This window comes from Pelecanus crispus, chromosome 10, assembly GCF_030463565.1.
Source record: "Pelecanus crispus isolate bPelCri1 chromosome 10, bPelCri1.pri, whole genome shotgun sequence".
NCBI classification, from domain to species: domain Eukaryota; kingdom Metazoa; phylum Chordata; class Aves; order Pelecaniformes; family Pelecanidae; genus Pelecanus; species Pelecanus crispus.
In genome coordinates this window covers 19,770,146-19,790,242 of record NC_134652.1, presented here as the reverse complement: position 1 = coordinate 19,790,242, position 20,097 = coordinate 19,770,146, and the positions used below count along the sequence as shown (strand labels likewise).

The window sequence follows — 20,097 nt, the reverse complement described above, 5'->3', positions numbered from 1 at the left end:
GCGCCCCCTCGCCCCGACGACCGACCCCCCCGCCGCCGCCGGGGCGCGGCCGCCGCGCAGCGCTCGGCCCTCGCCAGCGCGGCTGCGCAGAGCGCGGGGGCCAGCCCCGATTCCCGTACGCCCGGCGCCGCCTGGCCGGCACGGCGGCTTTTCCTGCGCTACGGAGTTTCCGTAGCCGTGTCCTCCGCTGCCCCCGCGCGGCGCCCCCGGTCGCCAAGCGCGTTTCTATGAGGCGCCTATAAACAACATGGCGGCCGCGGGCCCCCTTCCTGCCCGCGGTCTGTAGGTGGCGCGGTGGCTGAGGGGGCGCGAGGGCAGCGGGGTCCGGCGGCGCCGGCCGCCTCCGCTCCGCCGCGTCCCGCGCTCCCCCTCCTCGCCGGGGCCGCGGCGGGGGCGGCAGGGCCGCGCTCCGCCCCGCCGTGCGGGGGTGTCTGAGCGCCCGGGAGCAGCCCGGCTGCTGCATTGGCGCGGCGGCCCCGCGCGGAGCGGCGCGGCGCGGCGGCGCTGGGAGAGCCCGCGGGGGCTCCTCGGGGGCGGCGGGAGGGAGGAGGAGGAGAAGAGGGCGCGGGGTTCGGGTGCCGGCGGGGGCTGAGGGGCTGCCGTGAGGAGAGCGGCCGGGAGCGGGGCCATGTCGCTGCAGAGCCCGCCGGCGGCCACGGCTGGCGCCGACCTCCCCCCCGGCCCCGGCGCGGGGCTCCCGCCGGGCGCGGAGCTGAACCAGGGCAGCGCGGCGTCCCCGTCAGCCGGGGAGGGCGGCGAGGACGAGGAAGAAGAGGAGGAAGAAGGGGAGAAAGAAAAGGAGCGAGAGAAACTGCCGCCCATCCCGTCGGCATCCAGCGCGGCTGCCGGGGTAGGTCTGCGGTCCCGGCGGGGCCGAGCGGCCCGTCCGCAGCCCGCCGGGCCCCGGCCCCGGGGAGCCGGACCGGCTTTGGGGTCCCCGCTGTCGTGTTCCCGGTTCGCCGCTTCATTCGGGGGAAGGGCGGGGGGGGGGGGGGGGGGAGCATCGTGTTCGTTTTCTTTCATGTTCTTTTCCGTTGGGAGGCTTTCATTCAAGTTTCTTAAAAATAACAAGTGCATCTGTAAGCAGTGACATAATGAAGCTATAAATTCTCCATCTACTTATAGTTCTTTAACATTTTACAACGCTCTGCTCTTTTGGGTTAGTCATGACTGAGGGTTTGCAGCATTGTTAAGGGTTTTCGGGGGTGGAGGGTTTCAGCTCTTAATACGCTTAACAGCAAGAGAGCTAGCTGGAAAATACTTGTGTATTTTTAACTTTTTCTTAAAAGGTCTTTTCTGGTTTTTGCATTGTTTTGTCATCTGTGTTCAACACGTTTCGATAATTGATGAATGAGTTAACAGCAGTAAAAAAAAACTGCGAGAAGCATATTTGCCAGAATAATTTCATTTCAGAAACCTCATTTGAGATCTTTAATTTTACTGGAGTTATGATTTTCTTTCTGCTGACCATACAATATTACAAAACATAAAATTTTCCTGGCATGAGTTGAATATCTTGCATAGCTCAACATTAAAGCTTTCTGTAACTTACTTCGGTCCAACAACAGAGCAAAAATTTTACCAATCCTGTCATAAGCAATACAGTTAGGAGATTTTAATTCGACAGTTCTGATAAGTACCTGACTTACTAGAAATTATCATTTTACATAATTTGAGTTTAAAAGGTTGAGCATCAAATGTTTATGACCATCGTGAAATAATTGTAATGTTAAATGAAGTAACTGTAGGCAAACTGCAAACTCCTTAGAGCAATTCTGCCAATTTTGTGTTTTGCCCACAGCGTTCCAATCTCCTGAAAGACTTTCAGTTTTGCAAATCTGCCTGAATGTGGAAGAATGTGTTTGTTCTTGTGATTCAAATACAGATTTGGTGGGAGAAGTCTGTAATGGACAAGTGCCCAGGAGTTACTCGTACCTTTGAAAATTTCCACTTCAGACTTTGAATGGCAAATGCCAGTCCCTTAGAATAAAGATGCAAGTGCTGGTCCAGAACTTGTCAGGCTTAGCTCAGCTAATGAAAAATGTGTGCAACCGGGCCGCCACGTAGAATTCCCACTGCCTTAAAAAATCAGGCAAACTGGTTTGCAGCTGGACATCCTTCACGTACCTCTGAACTGTTGCCCACAGGCATAAGTTGCCTAAGTTGACCTGCTCCTGAGGAGCTCAGATCTGGCTAGGTGTGATTGCTTGTCAAATGCGCATGGGATTTTGAATTTACATAGAGCTGCATATGGGTTTTGATGGTATGCTACAGAGACAGAGTTTTGTGGACGGCTGTAACAGATATTTCCATAGCCCTGGATTTCTCTGTTTGTAACAGAATGCAGTTTTTGATCCAAATATACAAAATAGGCAAGGCAGGTATGCTTTTGCAAGACCTTTATGAGTTGCTCTAAAGACGGTATTGGACTGTTGGTCTGCTAAGCCCTAGTTGTGACCAACCTACACATCTAATTCCAGGGCTTCCTGAAGTATGTTGTGAGATTAGTCATATATAGCATGATTTTAATACAAGTTCTTGTATTAAAAGTTCTGATTGAACATCAAAAAATGAGTGTTACTTAATCGAATCCTCTCAAACACTTTTAGAGAGAGAAATATGTTCTCAGCTTCCTCCTCATTAAACTGGGTAAAAGTTTGTAATATGATGTGATGACAAAAGGGGGAAATTGTTGTCTTATAAATAAAAATTTTTGCTTATTCATGGGTTTTTTCCTCCATTAAAATTCCCTTCCTTTAAAAATACATGCCTGATACAAATACAGTGATACTCCAGATAACCTTAATTTTCCTGTTCTGCCTATTATTTCTCAATTTATAGCCATCATATGATGTCTATGGTGATATAGATACTACACCATAGATCTGTGCAACTGATGTGGCATGACTAGAGCTTCCTTGAAAGCAACATGAAAGTGTGACACATCCTTTAAAGAGTTTCCATTCTCCACAATGCCTGTGGAAAAGGTCGCCTGTGGAAAAGGTTAACTAGCCCCATAGTAAGCAGCAACAAGTAGAGGCTTCTGTAAGGCTAAACCAGTCCTATGTCACACCTTTCAAGATACGAATGGAAGGGAAAAATCTTACTTCTTGGGTAGGCTGTTGCATTGACAGCTGCCTCTAGCTAATCTGAGTGTCATCCACGTCTTCCTGCACAGGGAAGAAAACCTTTTACTCCTGACTGGCCTTTGCTTGCCACATACATGTGGGTCTTGAGTGAGTTATATTAGGACTAAAGAGTAGGGTTTTCAAGAAACTCATCTGGATGGTCTTTTGCCTCTTCCAAGAAAGCACTCTGTATGTGCTCTTTGCAAACAGTTTGACTTATTTTCACCATCTAATTTAACTTCAATAATGAAAAACATAGATTTATAAAGTATAATGCTAGTACCCCTCCAGTGTTACAGAGGGCTTAATGCTTTGGAAAACTTCCACTAAGAAGCCAGCATAGTTGTGAGTTATTAGTATGCTCTTAAAAAAGAGGATTAAAGATTACTTTGATCTACTTACTGCCTTTAAGCATACTCATTCTTTATGTGGGTGTTCAGTTTTCTGATGGCAGTATGTGTAGAGTCTTAGGCTCTAGAGGCTCACTGTCCTCCTACAAAATTTTGGAAGTATGACATGGTGCTGTACACTTGTCCTAGATTACTCTCCCTGGAGACATCAGAGATCCTCATTAATGAGCATGTAGTTTCCCAGTATTCCTCCAGGGCTTTCCAGTAAAGCCTTTGTCCATACATTTGTTTAATATTGTTGGAACTGCACTTGGAGCAGGATGATGGAGTTAAACAGCACGTGCAATTTTTGTTCTTTCTGATCACTGCTGAGGGAGGTGGCATTAAGAAGAACCTTTTTAAATAACTGTTTAACTATCCTACTTCAGTGGCATGGCTGGTGTAAAACCTAGAAAGCTAAGTCAGTCAAAAAGGCTGCCACAATAGTCTGTTTCATAAAAGCGCCTCTTGTCAGTTATCTGTGATACCTATTCCCTATAAATCATAATTAGACTAGTCCAAGCTCCAGAGCTTTTCTACCTAGAGCATACATTTTGTGACACAGCAGATTAACCTCAGATCTGGATTTCTTTAAAAGTCCTTTTTCAGTCAATCATGTTTTGCCATGTTTGTTCAGGGTCTGTTTTTCTCCAGTCATGTGCCAGGTGATTTTTTTAAGAAGCATCTTAATGATATTTCGAAGGTTATAGAATAAAAGAAAAAGTTAATGTGGAAAATTATAGTGGTAATTACAATTTATTTTTGAATGTTTGTTGCACACAAGGAATTTGGAGCTAGGAATTGAAACTTGGTATTTTTAAAGCCAGAAGTCCTGCTGATTGTTCAAATTTATAATTTGCTGAGTTATAAGCCATGGAAAAATGGCTGTTTGTGCCACAGTTATTTAAAATTCCTGGCAGTGTACCAGCTTGCGTACACTGCGGCATGGCAGGTTTATGGACTGTGTTATTACCTTCCTGGTGGTATTTCAGGATGTTGCGGTGGAAGTAAAGTGCTTTCCTCAGGACTCTGGCTGCATGTCTAAGTTCAAATTTACTACTCTTAAGGGGAAAGGGAAATGTATGGGTTTAAAAAAATTGATAGGATATTACATTAATTATTCTAGAATTTTTACTCTCATTTGGGGAATAACAGTTTTTATTTGCATGAAAACATTTTTTTCTAACTGAGCGCACAGATATCAGATATCAAGCAAATGAATCTTTAGGTTAATGTGAGGCTGAAAATCATGATGTGCTGGGGGAGTGTGTATAATTTTTTGAGTTGATCTACCTTTGCCTGATATCAACTGATGACTTGGAGCTGAGAGGAAATAATCTCCATCATGCGACTCTTGTCGTCTCGGACAAGCCCCTTAACCCACCTATGCTTTGTAAATTTTCCAGAGTAAATAACTATATCTAATAGCACTCGGTGTCAAACAGACCAATTGGCGCAATCCTTTGGAAGTCTGTTGTGTGATTTCACTTCTGTTCACTGTTAAAACACATTAGCACTCAACATTTCTTAGCAAAGGCTTGTGCAGGCTCCTTGGTGGCAGCACATAGAGGTACTCAAGCAGGGTTTTTTTTAAGACCGTGTTAACAAATGTTTGTTGGCCAGCGTTTCTTCAGTGGCAGCTGGTGCTGACAATTTTGAATCGTTGGGGGTTTTACCCAGGTAGCCCGTATTTAAATTTTGTTAGCAGGTTAGCTCACATAGAATTTTTGGCCCCACATTTCAAGTCTTGGGAAATTTGTCTAAACTATGTCAGTATATTAGGGTTATTTGAAAAAGGAATATGTGACACTTTCATCTGTTTAAACTGAGCTGGATGTAGTGAGTAATATAAAAGTAGTTAGAAATTAGGATACAGAATGTTAGCATATTGTTGAAAGCATTCTAATTGTATTGTGTTTTTGTCACAGTAATCCAAGGGTATCTTCATGTCCTGCAAATCAGTACTTCAGTTTTTGAATGTAATGGAAAGGAATTCTATGGTATCTCTCCTGATTCAGTTTGAAACAAACTTGCAAAACATTTAGTTATGTGTTATTTAGGTATTACCAATCTGATTTCAAGATAAAAGATATTTAAGTATTCTATGTAATACCTCATGAGTAAGATTACTCTTGCAGTAATGTATTACCCCTTTATAGCATGCTGTCATCTTAATTACAGGGGTTGGAAAGAGGAGCCAAAAATCAGTTTTCCACTTTCAGCAATTTCATCACAACTATCAACCAAAAGAAAGAAGGCATCGGAAACAGAAATTCGCCTACGCAACTTGTTATACCCAACATCAAAAATGGTAAGAGAATAAAAGCCTTGTGTTACTTAGTTACCAATTTAAGAAGGTGCTCAGTGTTCTGCCAATATTTGTATTGTGGTAGTGCCAGAAAATCTAGAAATTTAGATTTTATTAAATTATGCTATGCTGTACATTGTACAGGCAGTGATACATATAATAGTCCATCCTCCATAGAGGTTATGTCATAGAGATAAGTTAGATAAGAAAAACAAATAGAGTTGGAGGATGAAATGATCATCTGAAGTTTTAAAGTTACAGATTCAGTAGTCCATCTGCAGATACTGTTTGTCTAACTGCAGTCAGATAACAGTTTCTCTAGAAATTGTGTCAGAACTTTGTGGAGAAGATTTTTCTATTGCCATCTGAAGGATGGCAGGGATGAGGCAAGCATAGAGATTTTAAGGGAGACACTTGCTGAGAGTTGCTGTTTTTCAGTGAAGATGAAGGCCACTCATGACACAAAATAAAATTCACAGGCAAAGATTGGTAAGTTCTGAGCTTTAAAGGCAAGATGGAAGGTTGTTGTGGTATGATGAGGTAACAATAATTGATGAAAAGACAGAAAGTGGAGCTGTGTATTCCGTATGGTCAGCTAGAATCGTGAAGCCTGATGAGATGTCACTGTGGTTAGACCTGAAATTTTTATTAGATTTTTGGGCTAGGATATGGAATTTCAGTAATCTGGGACTTTTGATGAAAGGCTGTACAAACACTTGTCAGGTTTGTACTGATCTTGTCTCTGCGCAGGTCCCTCTCAGCCTTAATATTCTGTGGTTCTCTAAGCCTTTATAGCACTCAATGAATTTGAGGCTGGAAAGAAAGAGACTGCATTAATTAACAGATCTCAGTAGTGCGAGTTTGAAACAAAACTATGGACAGGTATTATTAGTTTCAAAGTTGTGCAGAAAAAGGTGGCTTATACCTTGCAGGATTGGATCCTTATTAAAATAATCTTTGTATCCTTGCTAGCTATACTGCAAAAGTGAAAGTTAATGCAAGATGACTTTTAAGCAATTTCTGTTACAGAGTAAGGAGGTGCTTTCTGCTTTAAAAAAGGGCAATCACTGAAACACAAAAGGTGATTATGTGTAAATGACAGCTCCACGGGATTTTGTACTTTGCTCAAGTCTTTTGTACTACACAAAGGAAACCAAGGTGGCTGGAGATGGCCAGTATAGAATTCTTCCACTGCTGCATAATTTACCAGAGAATTTACCAGATAGAAGTGGTGTTCTTGAGGGCAATAGTTGGGGTAAGGCAAAAAGAAGATGCTGCAAAGCAGGTCAGTGCTCTGCTGATTTTTACAAAGTGCTGTAAGGTCGAGATAACAAAGCTGGAAGAACAACATTCAGGTGGCCATTGCTCTCACCTATATATTTTTAAAGAAAAGTCTTCGTATGTGAATTGCATGTAAACAATTCCAATATTGTTGGAATCTGAAAGTCCTCAGAGAAAGAAAATGTTTTGCCTTTCTCAGTTATCGTTATTTTCTTCAGAAGCTAAAAGTAACCTCTTGTCAATATTAACTACTCAGTTGCTAGCCTTTTTAACAGAAATATGTATGCAGTACATTCATAGACTCCAGTGTACTGCCTTTCATTATTTAAGCCTTAATGGTTTCCTGTCCAGCTTCTGTCTGAATAGTTGCTTAATACAATCTTACATTATGATATGAAAGCCTGCTGCTTAATAAAATTTAGGACAAAGTAAAATTAAATCTAGTATTGGGCCAAGCAATGTGAAAAATACAGTACCCTTTTGCAGAATTCATTTTACCAAATAGAAGAAATCCACCGCCCCCCGCCCCCCCTTTTTTTTGTGCCTGACAAGAATGGTAAACTCTAAACACTTCTCTCTCTTGAAGTGCCCTCAGTTCTTGCTGCACATGATAGTCCCAGTCATAGTTACTGTCTCTTAAGTACTTAGTTGTTAATTTTCACCACACTAATGCAAGGCAATATTTATTATAGTCAAGGATATATTCTTGGAATTGGGCTCAATGGGTAAAATTGAGCAGATATTCTGGTAATTCCAGGATCAGGGTAACCTCCCTATATAAAACCAGATTATTTTTACTAACAGTCCAAGGTGCACTCAGAATTTTGAGGAGGTATGTGTATTCTATGGAAAAAATAATAATTGAAACAAACTCCCTAGTTAAAAATGCTGCTTTTGCTATGCTGGAATTCAGGAATGGTGCTTGGTTGGTGGGGGTTTTTCAGTTTATCTGTGCAATCTCTCCGAATATGTGTATATATGTATGTACATATACTGGTAATACTTTAGGCTTGAATTCAAAGAATGATAACTTCATTGGGGGGAAAAAAAAAGCATGGAAAAGGTAATGCTGGTAAATGCAGCATGAAAGCTAGGGTGATGTTTGTTTGCTATATAGTTGCCACAGAGATTGAATTCATGTAACAAGTCTTCTAATGCAACAATGATCCAGTATGAAATCTGTATAGGAACCAGATTGTTCTAGTTATAAAGTTACAAATACAAGTAAGATTTGTTTGCTTTACCTACTTTGAAAATTGTCATCTGGTCATCTGCCAGTAGCTGTGTTTGTCACTGAAAATAACTGCTGTTCTAAATTCATTCACCCTAAATTTCCTTGTAGTAGTCAATTCTGCTTTGTATCAATGAGGTCATCTTCCTCAAAGTTTTTGATCATTCCCTAAGCAGTCTTGCATTGCTGAGTCCCTTTATGTGATGCAACTGGGCAAACGACCAGAAATGATTGCTTTTTCTTGTCTTGTAATATTGTTTTATTGCTGCCTATCAACTCAATACAAAAAGTTTCTCCTCAATGGAACTCAAGTGACAGATCTTAATTAGTATTTTTGAATGTCAGATAAGCAAATAAATCTATTTACAAATAAACTTGAATTATGGCAAATCACACTGAAGTTGACAGTATTTATTAAACATATTATTAAAACTCAGATTTAGTATATCTAATTTAAGCGGCATATATTTCAAAGAAAATTGCATCACTGACAGGGTGCAAGTTACCAGCTTAGCACCTGCAGCTTCAATTTACTGAAATGAGAAACAGCTTCTGTCAGCAGCTGTCTCTTCTGCAGATGCAGAGAGAATATTTTCCTCATTTCAGTGTATTCAGCTAGTTATAATTCAATGTTTAATCCATTTAAAATTGAGAAGACAGAATGAGAGCTAAATTAAAATGACTTGTCTTTCTCAGAGTATAAAAATAAGACATAGTCTTAGTTTAAGTCAGTCCATCCTTCTTTCAGGGAATGATGTGTAATAGCAGAGCACTTGCATGGTGGGGTTGTTTGGCACCTTGGCTTGAATTAATTTAATATCTGTGTGTCCACTTTGGTTTTTTACATTACTACTCTTCTCTTTAAATAGCTTTAAATTTCAGCTGTGAGAGTGGGCAAGGTTCTGTATCTGTAATCATTGGCATACTGAGGGGACTGAGGGCAGCTCTGATCTATTATCGTCTGATGAATGGTGGCTGAGTTAAGTCACAATGAGTGTCTCTGTCATTAGCATGAATGAAAAGAATCTGCCTTTGGGTTTTGGGGATTTTGTTAGTAACTATTTCCCTGCTGTGCTAAATGGAGTAGGCAGCAGAGTAGTGATACTACTTTGATGTTTAGTTAATTTTAAAAAACAACTCTTGGAATTGTAGTGAAAAGGCTTAGAGGGTTCTCAGACAATTCATAGAGGATTTTAGTTTAATATGTTTGACCTTTGGGGACACTTATTTCATTCAATGTCTTTTGTTCCAAACATACGTCATAATTCATCTAAGTGCTTTTAAAAACATGCATTATAAATCAGACTAAAAAAGCATTTTAAGGATATTTGAGAAGACACTGTCAGTAAAATGGATGTTTGTGTATACTGCATTAGAATATGTTTTTCATGGTTTTGGTGGGTTTACCTTGGCTGGCTGCCAGATGCCCACCAAGCTGTGCTCTCTCCCCGCCTCCTCAACAGGACATGGGGAGAAAATAAGATGAAACAGCTCATGTGTTGACATAAAGACAGGGAGTCCACTTTCCAATTACCGTTACAGGCAAAACAGACTTGACTTGAGGATATTAATTTAGTGCCATTTAAACAAAATAAAAGCAAAACTCAAAACACCTTCCCCCTGCCCCCCCCTTCTTCCCAGGCTCAACTTCACTCCTTCGTTCCCCACTCTTCTACCTCCTTTCCCCCAAGTGGCGCAGGGGGGTGAGGAATGGGAGTTGCAGTCAGCTCATAAAACTTCATCTCTGCCGCTCCTTCCTCCTCACGCTGTTCCCCTGCTCCAGCGTGGGGTCTCTCCCACGGGATACAGTCTTTCACAAACTTCTCCAACACGGGTCCTTCCCATGAGCTGCAGTTCTTCAAGAACTGCTTCAATGTGGGTCCTTTCCGCCGGGTGCAGTCCTTTAGGAATGGACTGCTCCGGTGTGGATCCCCCAAGAGCCACAGTTCCTGCTAGCAGCCTCCTCAGGCATGGGCTCTCCATGGGCTGCAGGGTGGATATCTGCTCCACTGTGGTCCTCAGTGGGCTGCAGGGGGACAATCTGCTCCACTGTGGTCCTCAGTGGGCTGCAGGGGGACAATCTGCTCCACTGTGGTCCTCAGTGGGCTACAGGGGGACAATCTGCTCCACTGTGGTCCTCAGTGGGCTGCAGGGGGACAATCTGCTCCACTGTGGTCTTCTCCACAGGCTGCAAGGGAGTCCTCTTCCCTGTCCTTCTCCACTGACCTGGGGGTCTGCAGGGTGGTTTCTCTCTTTTCTTTTTAATCCCTCCTCTCTCAGCTGCTGTGCAGTGTTTTTTACCCTTTCTTAAATATTTTATCACAGAGGCACTACCAGTGTCACCAATGGGCTCAGTGGTGGGTCTGTTTTGGAGCTCACTGTATCCGAGATAGAGGCAGCTCCATCTCTTCTCTCAGAGGCCACCCCTGCTGCCAAAACCTTGCCACGTAAACCCTATACAATATTCTTGGATCGAATATAAAGTAAGGAGTAGAATAGAAAGACCTTGTTAAAGCACTGTTATTTGTACTTAGAATAGGCAGCCAAATTTCTTGAGAAGAAGTGTTTAAAGATGCTACCGTTTCAACAGTCATTCTCTGAAAGACCGAAAACTTGCATTTCCCATTTAATTGGAGAGATCCTTTTAGAAGTCTGTAGATGATCCACAGTCAGCTCTAGCTAAAATTATATATCACAGTGTAGAAAAACTGACTGAAGACTTGTCCTTATACATCAGAAAATAGTTGGACTTTGCTGTGGTTGTTCTTGAGATTTTTCTTAGGTGTAGGGAACACCAGGCTTTGTATATTACAATATTTACAATATATATTGTAAATACAATAATGGACAACACTATTATTCATGACTAATAGCTACCAGTCATGGACTGCTTTGTCTTTCAAACAGCAAATATAACAGGATCACCCTGGGTAACTCTGTAATTCCATGACATCCTTTGACTTTTTTTTTTTTAGTTATGTTCTAAGTTGCTTAGCTTGAGTTCCTCATAGGTTCATGTAGATGTGATGCTCAAAATAGATACTTTCTTTATGCATCTGACTTTAGAAGGCACTTGGCTTAACGTTCATAAGGTTTAGCATCTGCATCTGCAAATAGATTTAATGAAAATTCTGAAGCACTCATTTCTAAAAACAAAATTATATATGAACTTGAGATTTTCTTGTGTGATGTGAATGCTGCTGTATGTATTCCAGTGCATTATTACTGATGTAATACCAGTGCATCTTACGTAAGAACAGTATTTTGCTGTTTTCCCTAATAATGAGTTGGAATACAGATCACCAGCTTTTTTTTTTTTTTTTGGTCAGCAGTATGCCAGCAATTCAATTGTGAAAATCTGTCATGGTTTTCTTTGGGTTTGTAGTAGACAAATAATTAGTTTGCGATTTTGTCCAGCAGTTCATTTATAAAATAGTAGAGACTCCTGTCTTTCAGAAAGCCTTAGATAGGAGAAAGTGCTTCCTTCTGCCAATGGAGGGAGAAAACTGGCCAGTCTTTGTTCACAAAGACTTGGTTATGAACTCAGGACACATTTTTTGTTTATAAGGTTTTATTTCCCTTCAATTGGTGGAAGTTTCCATCTTGTCTGGGATGAGCACATGGTAAAGTACTTGGATGAGTAGGGGTTTAAAGATGTAGAATCAGACAGAGTGCGTTTTGGTCACGTGTGCACACACACACACCAGTTCCTATATATCTATATTTTGCTAGCTAACTGTTTGTTATTTATATGATTGCATTGTATTTATTGGTTTTTTGGTGTGTTTGGTTTTTTTTTTAAAAATAAGTGAGAGACCTACCACCTATTTGCCTCGATGTACGACAAAAGCAGCGCATCTCTATAGACACACTACCCCAAGAACTGAAAGCACCAATTCCTCCTGAACCTTCCCTTCCCATCCGAACCAAAACTGTGAAAGATTTTCAGTAAGTTACGCTGGTGTTTCCAGAAGTGTATTTTCTTTCTTTGGACTTTCTTCGTTTTGTCCTAATTCATACATTTGATTTTGTTAATCTCAAATGAAGGAACAGTTCAGTAAGACTGACTAGTAGTAGTAGTTGTTAGTCTGGTTGTGATGGTGGGATTGATAACTCTGTTACTATGAAAATCATCAAAATACTGTCTCTAGCTTGAAGTGTCGCTCTGTTCAAGAAATGGCAAAGCTTGTACTTCAGAGATAGAAATTCAGTTCCTGACATTCAGTAGATGTTTAGTTTTGGAAAAAAATATGTATGGCTTCTTGTAGGCTGGAAAATCCCTTTCAATATTACGTATTTTGTTTGTACTGCCAGTTATGGTGTGTCCTGTCCATTGAGGTACCGGGCATTCTCAGCCTTGTGTGAAACACTGCACATAAGACACTTAAATGTATAACACCATTTTTGAGGACCTGGAGTGGTGATTATGTGGACCGCACTATTTCTAACTTTAGCTGAAAGTACAGATGACCTTTCTTCATGCATTATGTTAAAGAGCGTTAATTTCCAGTATTAGTTTTATGGCAAAAACTTATTTCTTTTTTCATGTATACTTGCTGCTTATTTGACCACAATTTTAAGCAGTGTAAGTGTAAGCTATTCTAGCACTTCTCTATGAGAGGCACTATGCTTTAAGTTTGTCTAAGTAAAAAGAGTTTTAAGATTAAAGAGTCTGTGCAGACAACATTTATGTTGCTGCCCTGTAACACTGATTTAGCTAGAAGGAAAGTAGAGTTGGTGTGAAATAGTGTCTTGTGTTCCACCTCTGTTTTTCCAGATCAGTACAGACCCTTAATCAAAACTGTGTCTGCATTAGATTTCTTCCAGCACTGTTACGATATTCGGTACATGATGCTTGACCAGCTTAGCTAGGTTAGCAGAAGTCCCAAGGGAAACCACCTGAATTGTTTTTAACCATTTCCCTGATGTCAGGTCTACACCACAGAGTTTTGAACAAAGTTTTTGATGTTGACACTGTCATTTGAGGAAATGGTATAACTGTGTTGAAAAACTAATGGCATATGGTGCGTCTACACTCGGGGATTTGCCTGCAATACGTGAACATATATTGGCGGGGTGTTTCTTTAGAGTGGATGTGTTCTTAGAGGGGTATTTACTAATTCATTGAAAGTATGGCTTGCTTCACTCCCCCCCCCCCCCCCGCCCCTTTCTTAGTGCCTTCAGAGCAGCATTATGCTGCTGTAATACTCTTGAGTGTTTTACAGTACAATAATCTTGGTCAGGAAATGGGGAGAAGTATTCCTAGGAAGAAGCCTGATTCTTCTGTTTTTCAAACAGATGGGGGGAAAAAAAAAAATCACAGTTGCTCCAAGAGGCATATGATCATAAACTCTTTGTTGCTCTTTTCCATGTTTGAAATTTTGTGCATTCAGTGAGGAAAAGGAATGCTTTTTGATTAGTCAGCGTATGTATTTGGTGGAAAAGGAAACAGATGTAAAAGAGAATTTGACAAGAGGTGATCCTTTGGTATTCAGGTGACCTGAAGAGCTGAAATTCCTTCCATATTCAGATTTTTGTATCTACTGACTGCTGCCTAATTATGTAATTATCAAGAATTTTATTCTTTCAAGTAAAGTATTAAAAAGTCATTAGCATTTTTGGTGTATCCCACTGATAACTTTTTTTTTTTTAAATATCTAGTACAAAGAAATTATCTGGGGGGGAGCAAACTGGGATTTGTATCACCAGCATTGTAGATAGCTAAAATAAAATTCTGCTTCAAAGGTTGTTTGAGGGTTTTTGTTTGGTTTTGGGGGCGTGGGTTTTTTTTTTTTATTGTATGATATCATACAAAATTTCATATACAGCTACTTGCTTTAACGTCCAATACTTAAAAGGACTTTAAGAGTAAATCCATAAATTTTTGTTGTCCCCTTAAGGAACATGTACAGTCACATACAAACGTTAAGGTTTATTTGAAAAATTTGAAGATAAATAAAATTTTGTACAAATGATAATGAATTTGACTAGTTTAGGAGCCTGCATACTTAAATAAATTAGTCTCATAAATTTTATCATGGCAGTGTATCTTCAGCATAATTCTATTCAGCTAATTATTTGTCTTAACATACTGAACTGTGACACCATGAATTAACATTTTTGAGTAAGAGACATTGCTCAGGTGTATGAAACACAAACTATGCTTTTGTTCTCTTGTAATATCGTGATCTTAAAATGACAGGAAGATGTTAGAAAGATACTGATATTATACTTGTCTGTCCTCTAAGTGTGCTTAGTGAGGAAAGCTTAGAGTTACAGTGCAGTCTGAAGTCTAAGTGGTTGGGAAGATTGAACCCTTATATTACCAATATTTTAATATATTCTTTCTAGGGATGATGTGGAAAAGGCTAAGTCATCAGGAGATTGGAAAGCTGTACATGATTTTTATTCTACAACATTTGATTCTTTCCTGGAGATAAATGCTGCATTTAAGGTAGAAAATAATTCATAATGCTATTTAGTATTTACATTGCTTTGTATCTTCAAAGTGTTTACAAATACATCAGTTAAAGGCTTGCAGATAGTTACTTAAGGCCACTAAGATTGTTTTGTCCTCTTCTCACCTGCCTTTGGTAGACAATCTGTTATTACATTCATTTATTGATTCCAGTTTAAGCATCTATATTTCAAGTGTATGTGGAGCTTTAAAATTCCAGTATGTAGTTTGTTTTGTGACACTGTGACTGTGTAGATACTTTCTACACAAGCTACAGTGTAAAAACATGCAAGCTAATGCAGCTAATGTGGAGGCCCAGGCAAATCTGGAAACAGAAATTCCTTGTCCCTAAAAAAACGTGTGATAATGGGCTCAAGCAGTATAGCTGTTGTTGTGTTGTGATGTCCTACTCTGTTTTCCTTGGCAAAGATAATATTCATGTGTAAAAACTTTCTGAATTCATGCTAAATTAATATTTCCTGCCTCTAACAGAGCAAAATGTGCTTATGATATTTAATGTGGACAGTAGGGCCTGCACCTAGACAAAGCAACCTGTGACTTTTAGTTACTTAACGAATACTGAATGCTTATAATTTTGTTGCTCTTGTCTGATGATGGACCGACAGCAAAGATGAAAGCTGGAAATTCGATGTAACTCATTATTTGAAACACTCTTACATTTTTAAAATAGAATGACAATGTAATGGAGTTACATGAATATTGCCATTGTATAAGATTAATATTGTTTAGCTTCATCTTTCACATATTAATAAAAGCAACTTAAATTCTTATGTTTTGATAAGGAAAATAAATAGTTATATCTCTATGTGTTTTGTTTAAACTTGCTGTTAAATTTTTATTTTCAAAGACAGCTAAAATATTCAAAACATTTCAAAACCAAAACGCTTCATGTATTATCTAACTTACAGAAAGATACCTATTCTCCATTTAATACCATTGAGGACTCTGGAATCAATGCAAAATTTGTGAATGTTGTCTATGATGCCTTATTAAATACTGTAAGTAGAAGAAAAGAATTCATGTTTTAAAACATTGTAACAATTATTTCAGCAAAGAAATATGCTAAGAAGCAATTTATGCCAAAAGTTTTCCTCAGATAGGCACGATTTTTGAAGAATCTCTCAAAACATACTTAAAATAGTCCCATGAGAATTGCCATAGAATCATGAAAACTGATCTAGTAAAAGAGGAGGAAATTTTTGCTACTAGTAATGCACAGTTTATACTGTGGTAGATCTCAAAGACCACTTGCAAGATATGACATGACTGTGATAGGACACTGCATGGTGGGCAATAAGGAAAATGTGAGGATGGGGATAGCCAAAAGTAGGTACTGTGCCTAGAAAACAAAGGACGGGAGTAATTTAGAAAATTATACTTAGAGTTTTTAAGTTGTTTAAAGCGTTGAAAGCCACTGTTGGCACAATGCCAGGCCTCAGCTAATAGTCCGCGAGGAAAGATACTTAGGAGCCCAGCATCACGACACCAAGAATGCTTAGCTGGCTTGAATCACAAGCAAAACAAACTTGCTTGTTTGTACAATATCTTGTATAGAATATGTATCATTACATCAGATATGATTTTTCCTCTCCTTTTTCTGTAGCCTCAAGATGTTCAGAAGTCAGTCCTAAAAGGAATAATTAATGGTCTGCTACAAGAATGGAAAGGGTAATTATAACAAATCTTTGCATTAGTGCTGTGCCAGCACTTACAACTGCTATACTTTTTGTCTTTATTGTTTTAGCCAAAGAAAGAAAATGTTCTGATACAACTTATTTGACTCATAAGAACTTGTCTCTGTTTGGCAGGCAAATCTGCTGAAATATGTCTTCAACTCTGTAAGCTGACATTGAACCTCTGAGAGGCAGACCCAGACCCAGCCATACATTCCCCCACAAAATTGCAGCTGCTTGTTGCCAGGGCAATCTTTCGGGCATCTGAACTGTGAGATGAATGAAGGAATTTTTCTAGATAAAACATATTCTCCCTGCACATCCCCCAACAGCAACTAACATGTTTTAGCCTAGATAATTCCTCGATCCAAAGTTTACTTCACAATGACGTTCGTGTGTGGCAATGGCATAGAAAGGGCAGTGCAGGATGCAGAAAGGGATAGCCCAAAGGCAGGAGGTTTGCAGATGACATTTTAGCAAGAAGTAATAGAAGTGAGAATGCATAGTTTGATTCACAAAAAGGTAGAGCAAGAGACAGTGCCTTGTTGTGACTCACCTGAGACCCAGCCCTTGGCTAGTCCCTTCTCCACCTTATACTACCTTTTCTGTGCTGTTGCTGCATGTGTGTTTGTGGTCATGTAAAAGCCTTGAAGCAGATAAACAGCAAGTACAGAGGCTGCAGTTGTAGAAGTTTGTGGAGAATTCTGGCAGGAAATATCTAAGATTGGGCAAATAAACTCTTCTGTGGTGTCACCTGAGATAGACAACAGCATGGACTTCTCTCTTTGGAACACCTCTTACTCTTCAATGCTGACTTTTTTTTTTATTTTTCCTTCTCTCTTGTTTTATACCGCAAAAGACAGATGCTACTGCCTTTAGAGAGTAGTCAGAATCTTTAAGTGTCCTTTTCAATTTCCAAGAGCAGTGAAGATCCTTAAATATGGTATTCAACACGTATTGGCAAAGCAAAGTTAAATCGTAGGGTGCATGCTTTCATGACTCTTAATGTGTATATATGATGTATACATATGGTTCTGCTTATTATTTCATTCATTCATAGGCCACGAACAAAAGATGATCTTAGAGCATACTGTATACTTTTACAGGTAAGAAAAATACAGTATTTTTATTTAAGTATATGTCTGCTTAACTTATAATCTATAAACCAGTATACTATGCAAACAAGATACTTTGTATAGCTGAGATACTTCACATTTCATTTCCTATTATAAGAATGTTTTAAAATACGGGAGAAGTGTAGGGTATGCACGGTGGGAATGGGAGCTTAATGGAAGATAGTTGATGGGGAAAGGTTGCATAGATTAAAACTATGAACTAACAGTTAGACAAGTAATTGTTTCCTAATTTTGTGGGTTGAAAGAACAAATGTTTTAGCAGGTTATTTGTTCTTATTTCTTCCTTATTCCCAGATTTGCTTTATTGGTATGCTATAACTCTCATCTTTCCAGAAAGTTTCAGTATATGCACTTTTTGATATTGCTGTAACTTTCTGCAGTGTTGCATTTTATCCAGCAGACTCTCTCCAGTCTATCTGACAGGCTACATTGTCTGATTTCTGTCTGTGTTAACCTCTTACCTTTGTAGTTGATTTGCATTTGTAGCAAATTCCCCCTGTAAATTTTGCCAGTGTAGATAACACCTCTCCACACAAGGAGAGGTTTCTGCTGTTATTTGAGGAGATCAGATGGTAATTTAATTTTTTGAGACAATAGTTTTCTTCTCTGGGGTGGTATACTAGCTGTGAATTAGAAATAATATATCCTGCTGAAAAGTGGGAATGTGTGAACTCATATGTAAGAGGGAAAATAAGTTTGGATTGATGTGCGGGAAGACAGGAGCTATGAGAAACCTTATTACTGAGATGGAAAGCACATCACTCAGAGGAGTGTAATTTATGTGCTACACAGTAAATTATAATACAGAAAAATATATTGAGTACTGCCTTTATTACCTGTGGGCTTTCTTTTGAAACAAACAAACAAAAAACAAAAATCATACTTTTACAATATAGAAGTTATGTACTTTTTTATTTGACTAGAAGTTGCAAATCGTTTTTTTCATAGTTTTACCACTGTCACAGCAATTTTGTGAATTCCTTTCCTGCGTAATTGTATTGGCAACAAAAAGCATAAGAAAAAATCCTAATGACTTTTTTCCCTTTATGCAGTTTATTAACCTAACACATTTTTTTAATCTTTTTCAGAATCCTCAATTTAGTAACACTTCTACTTATGTCATCTATGCTCACTTGCTAAGACAGATAGCAGCCTTAACAGAAGCTGACCATCATTTCCTAGTGCACTGGTCTAAAAAGTAAAAAAAAATAAAAAAATAAAATTAAAAATTCCATTTTTAGGATTACAATTGCTACTGTATTTCCATTGATGTTGACTGTTTTATAAATTATATGAAAGTTAATTTAATTGACTGAAGAGATTGTTTTTGTTGTTTTCAAAGTACATTTGGACATAGTCCACTAAGTGATACTGATTTATAGATGCAAACCGTATGTAATATATAAAAATCAATCTTTATGCAAAAAAGCCTTAATTGGAAAATAAGTTATTTTTCCATAACACATGCAAAATAACTTATGTATGTGAATTTCTTAGATACATACTTAAATGGTACTACTAATACAACCATCTTTATGATCTTTGTTTAAATAAAGGTTTATCTTTCATATTTTGCAAAAGATACTGTAACTTTACTGTATTGTATGAAAACCACAAATGAAATCAAGTACCTGCTTCATAGTGTAATAGCGGTGGTGAGAGAGTGTAGTTAGGGCATTAGATTTTTAATTAATTGAAATAACTCCTAATAGCACCTCACTAATAAAGTCATATGGGGGTAACTGCCCAGAGTGGCTTTTAAGTTGGTATGCAGGTTGCCGTCCTTATAATGTCTGTGCAAAAAATTCAGTTGGGGGTGGGGGGTGGGGTAGTTTGAATGGCCATACTCACAATTCCCTTATCTCCTAGGGAACCTGTTAATAAAGGATTTTCTTCTCTGCAAGGATGGAAATTATATTTCCTTCCCCCAACTTGTAATATGTCTAGATTTGCTTAAAATTGTGGTAATACACAATTTCCTTTGAATCGGTGTTTACAAATAAGGTTTACCCGCTTGGTTAAGGATGCAATAGGTATATTGAAGTTTTTATTCTCAAAACAGGTATTAGAAATCTAAACCATTAAAATAGGAGAGCTTTTATTTAGAAACGAATGCTTTAATATATCTACACGTATGTGTATTGTTGTGATATTATGGAAGTGGTGCAGCATATAATTTAAAATATGCACTTGTCACAAGCATATGAAGTACTTTGCACTCTTTATTCAGTAGGACCAAGTATCTCAAAATAAAAATTCAGAATTCCTCAGTATTCAGATTGTGGCGTGAAATAGCTAAGGATTTTTGTTTTCTTTTTGTTTACTAAAAGTCAAGAACGAGTAATTATTTATTGCCTTTTTTTTTTTTTTTAAATCACAGACATTAAAAAGCATAGTTAGGGGTGCACTAAAGAGCATTGCTGTGTGCCAGTACTTAAAAGCATGCTTCTTCAAACTTTATATTTGGAATGTT

The 20,097-nt window shown here is 39.0% G+C and overlaps 1 protein-coding gene across 1 annotated transcript in view; it reads left to right on the top strand.

Moving 5' to 3' along the window:
- The first annotated feature begins 628 nt into the window (after positions 1 to 628).
- Positions 629 to 20,097, top strand: part of HECTD2 (HECT domain E3 ubiquitin protein ligase 2) — a 39,608-nt gene continuing 20,139 nt past the window's right edge. The window contains exons 1-8 of the mRNA XM_075717628.1: positions 629 to 850; positions 5,699 to 5,828; positions 12,147 to 12,285; positions 14,689 to 14,791; positions 15,724 to 15,813; positions 16,419 to 16,483; positions 17,549 to 17,594; positions 18,713 to 18,822. Coding sequence (XP_075573743.1) covers positions 629 to 850; positions 5,699 to 5,828; positions 12,147 to 12,285; positions 14,689 to 14,791; positions 15,724 to 15,813; positions 16,419 to 16,483; positions 17,549 to 17,594; positions 18,713 to 18,822 — 905 coding nt within the window. The remainder of the gene's footprint in view (positions 851 to 5,698; positions 5,829 to 12,146; positions 12,286 to 14,688; positions 14,792 to 15,723; positions 15,814 to 16,418; positions 16,484 to 17,548; positions 17,595 to 18,712; positions 18,823 to 20,097) is intronic.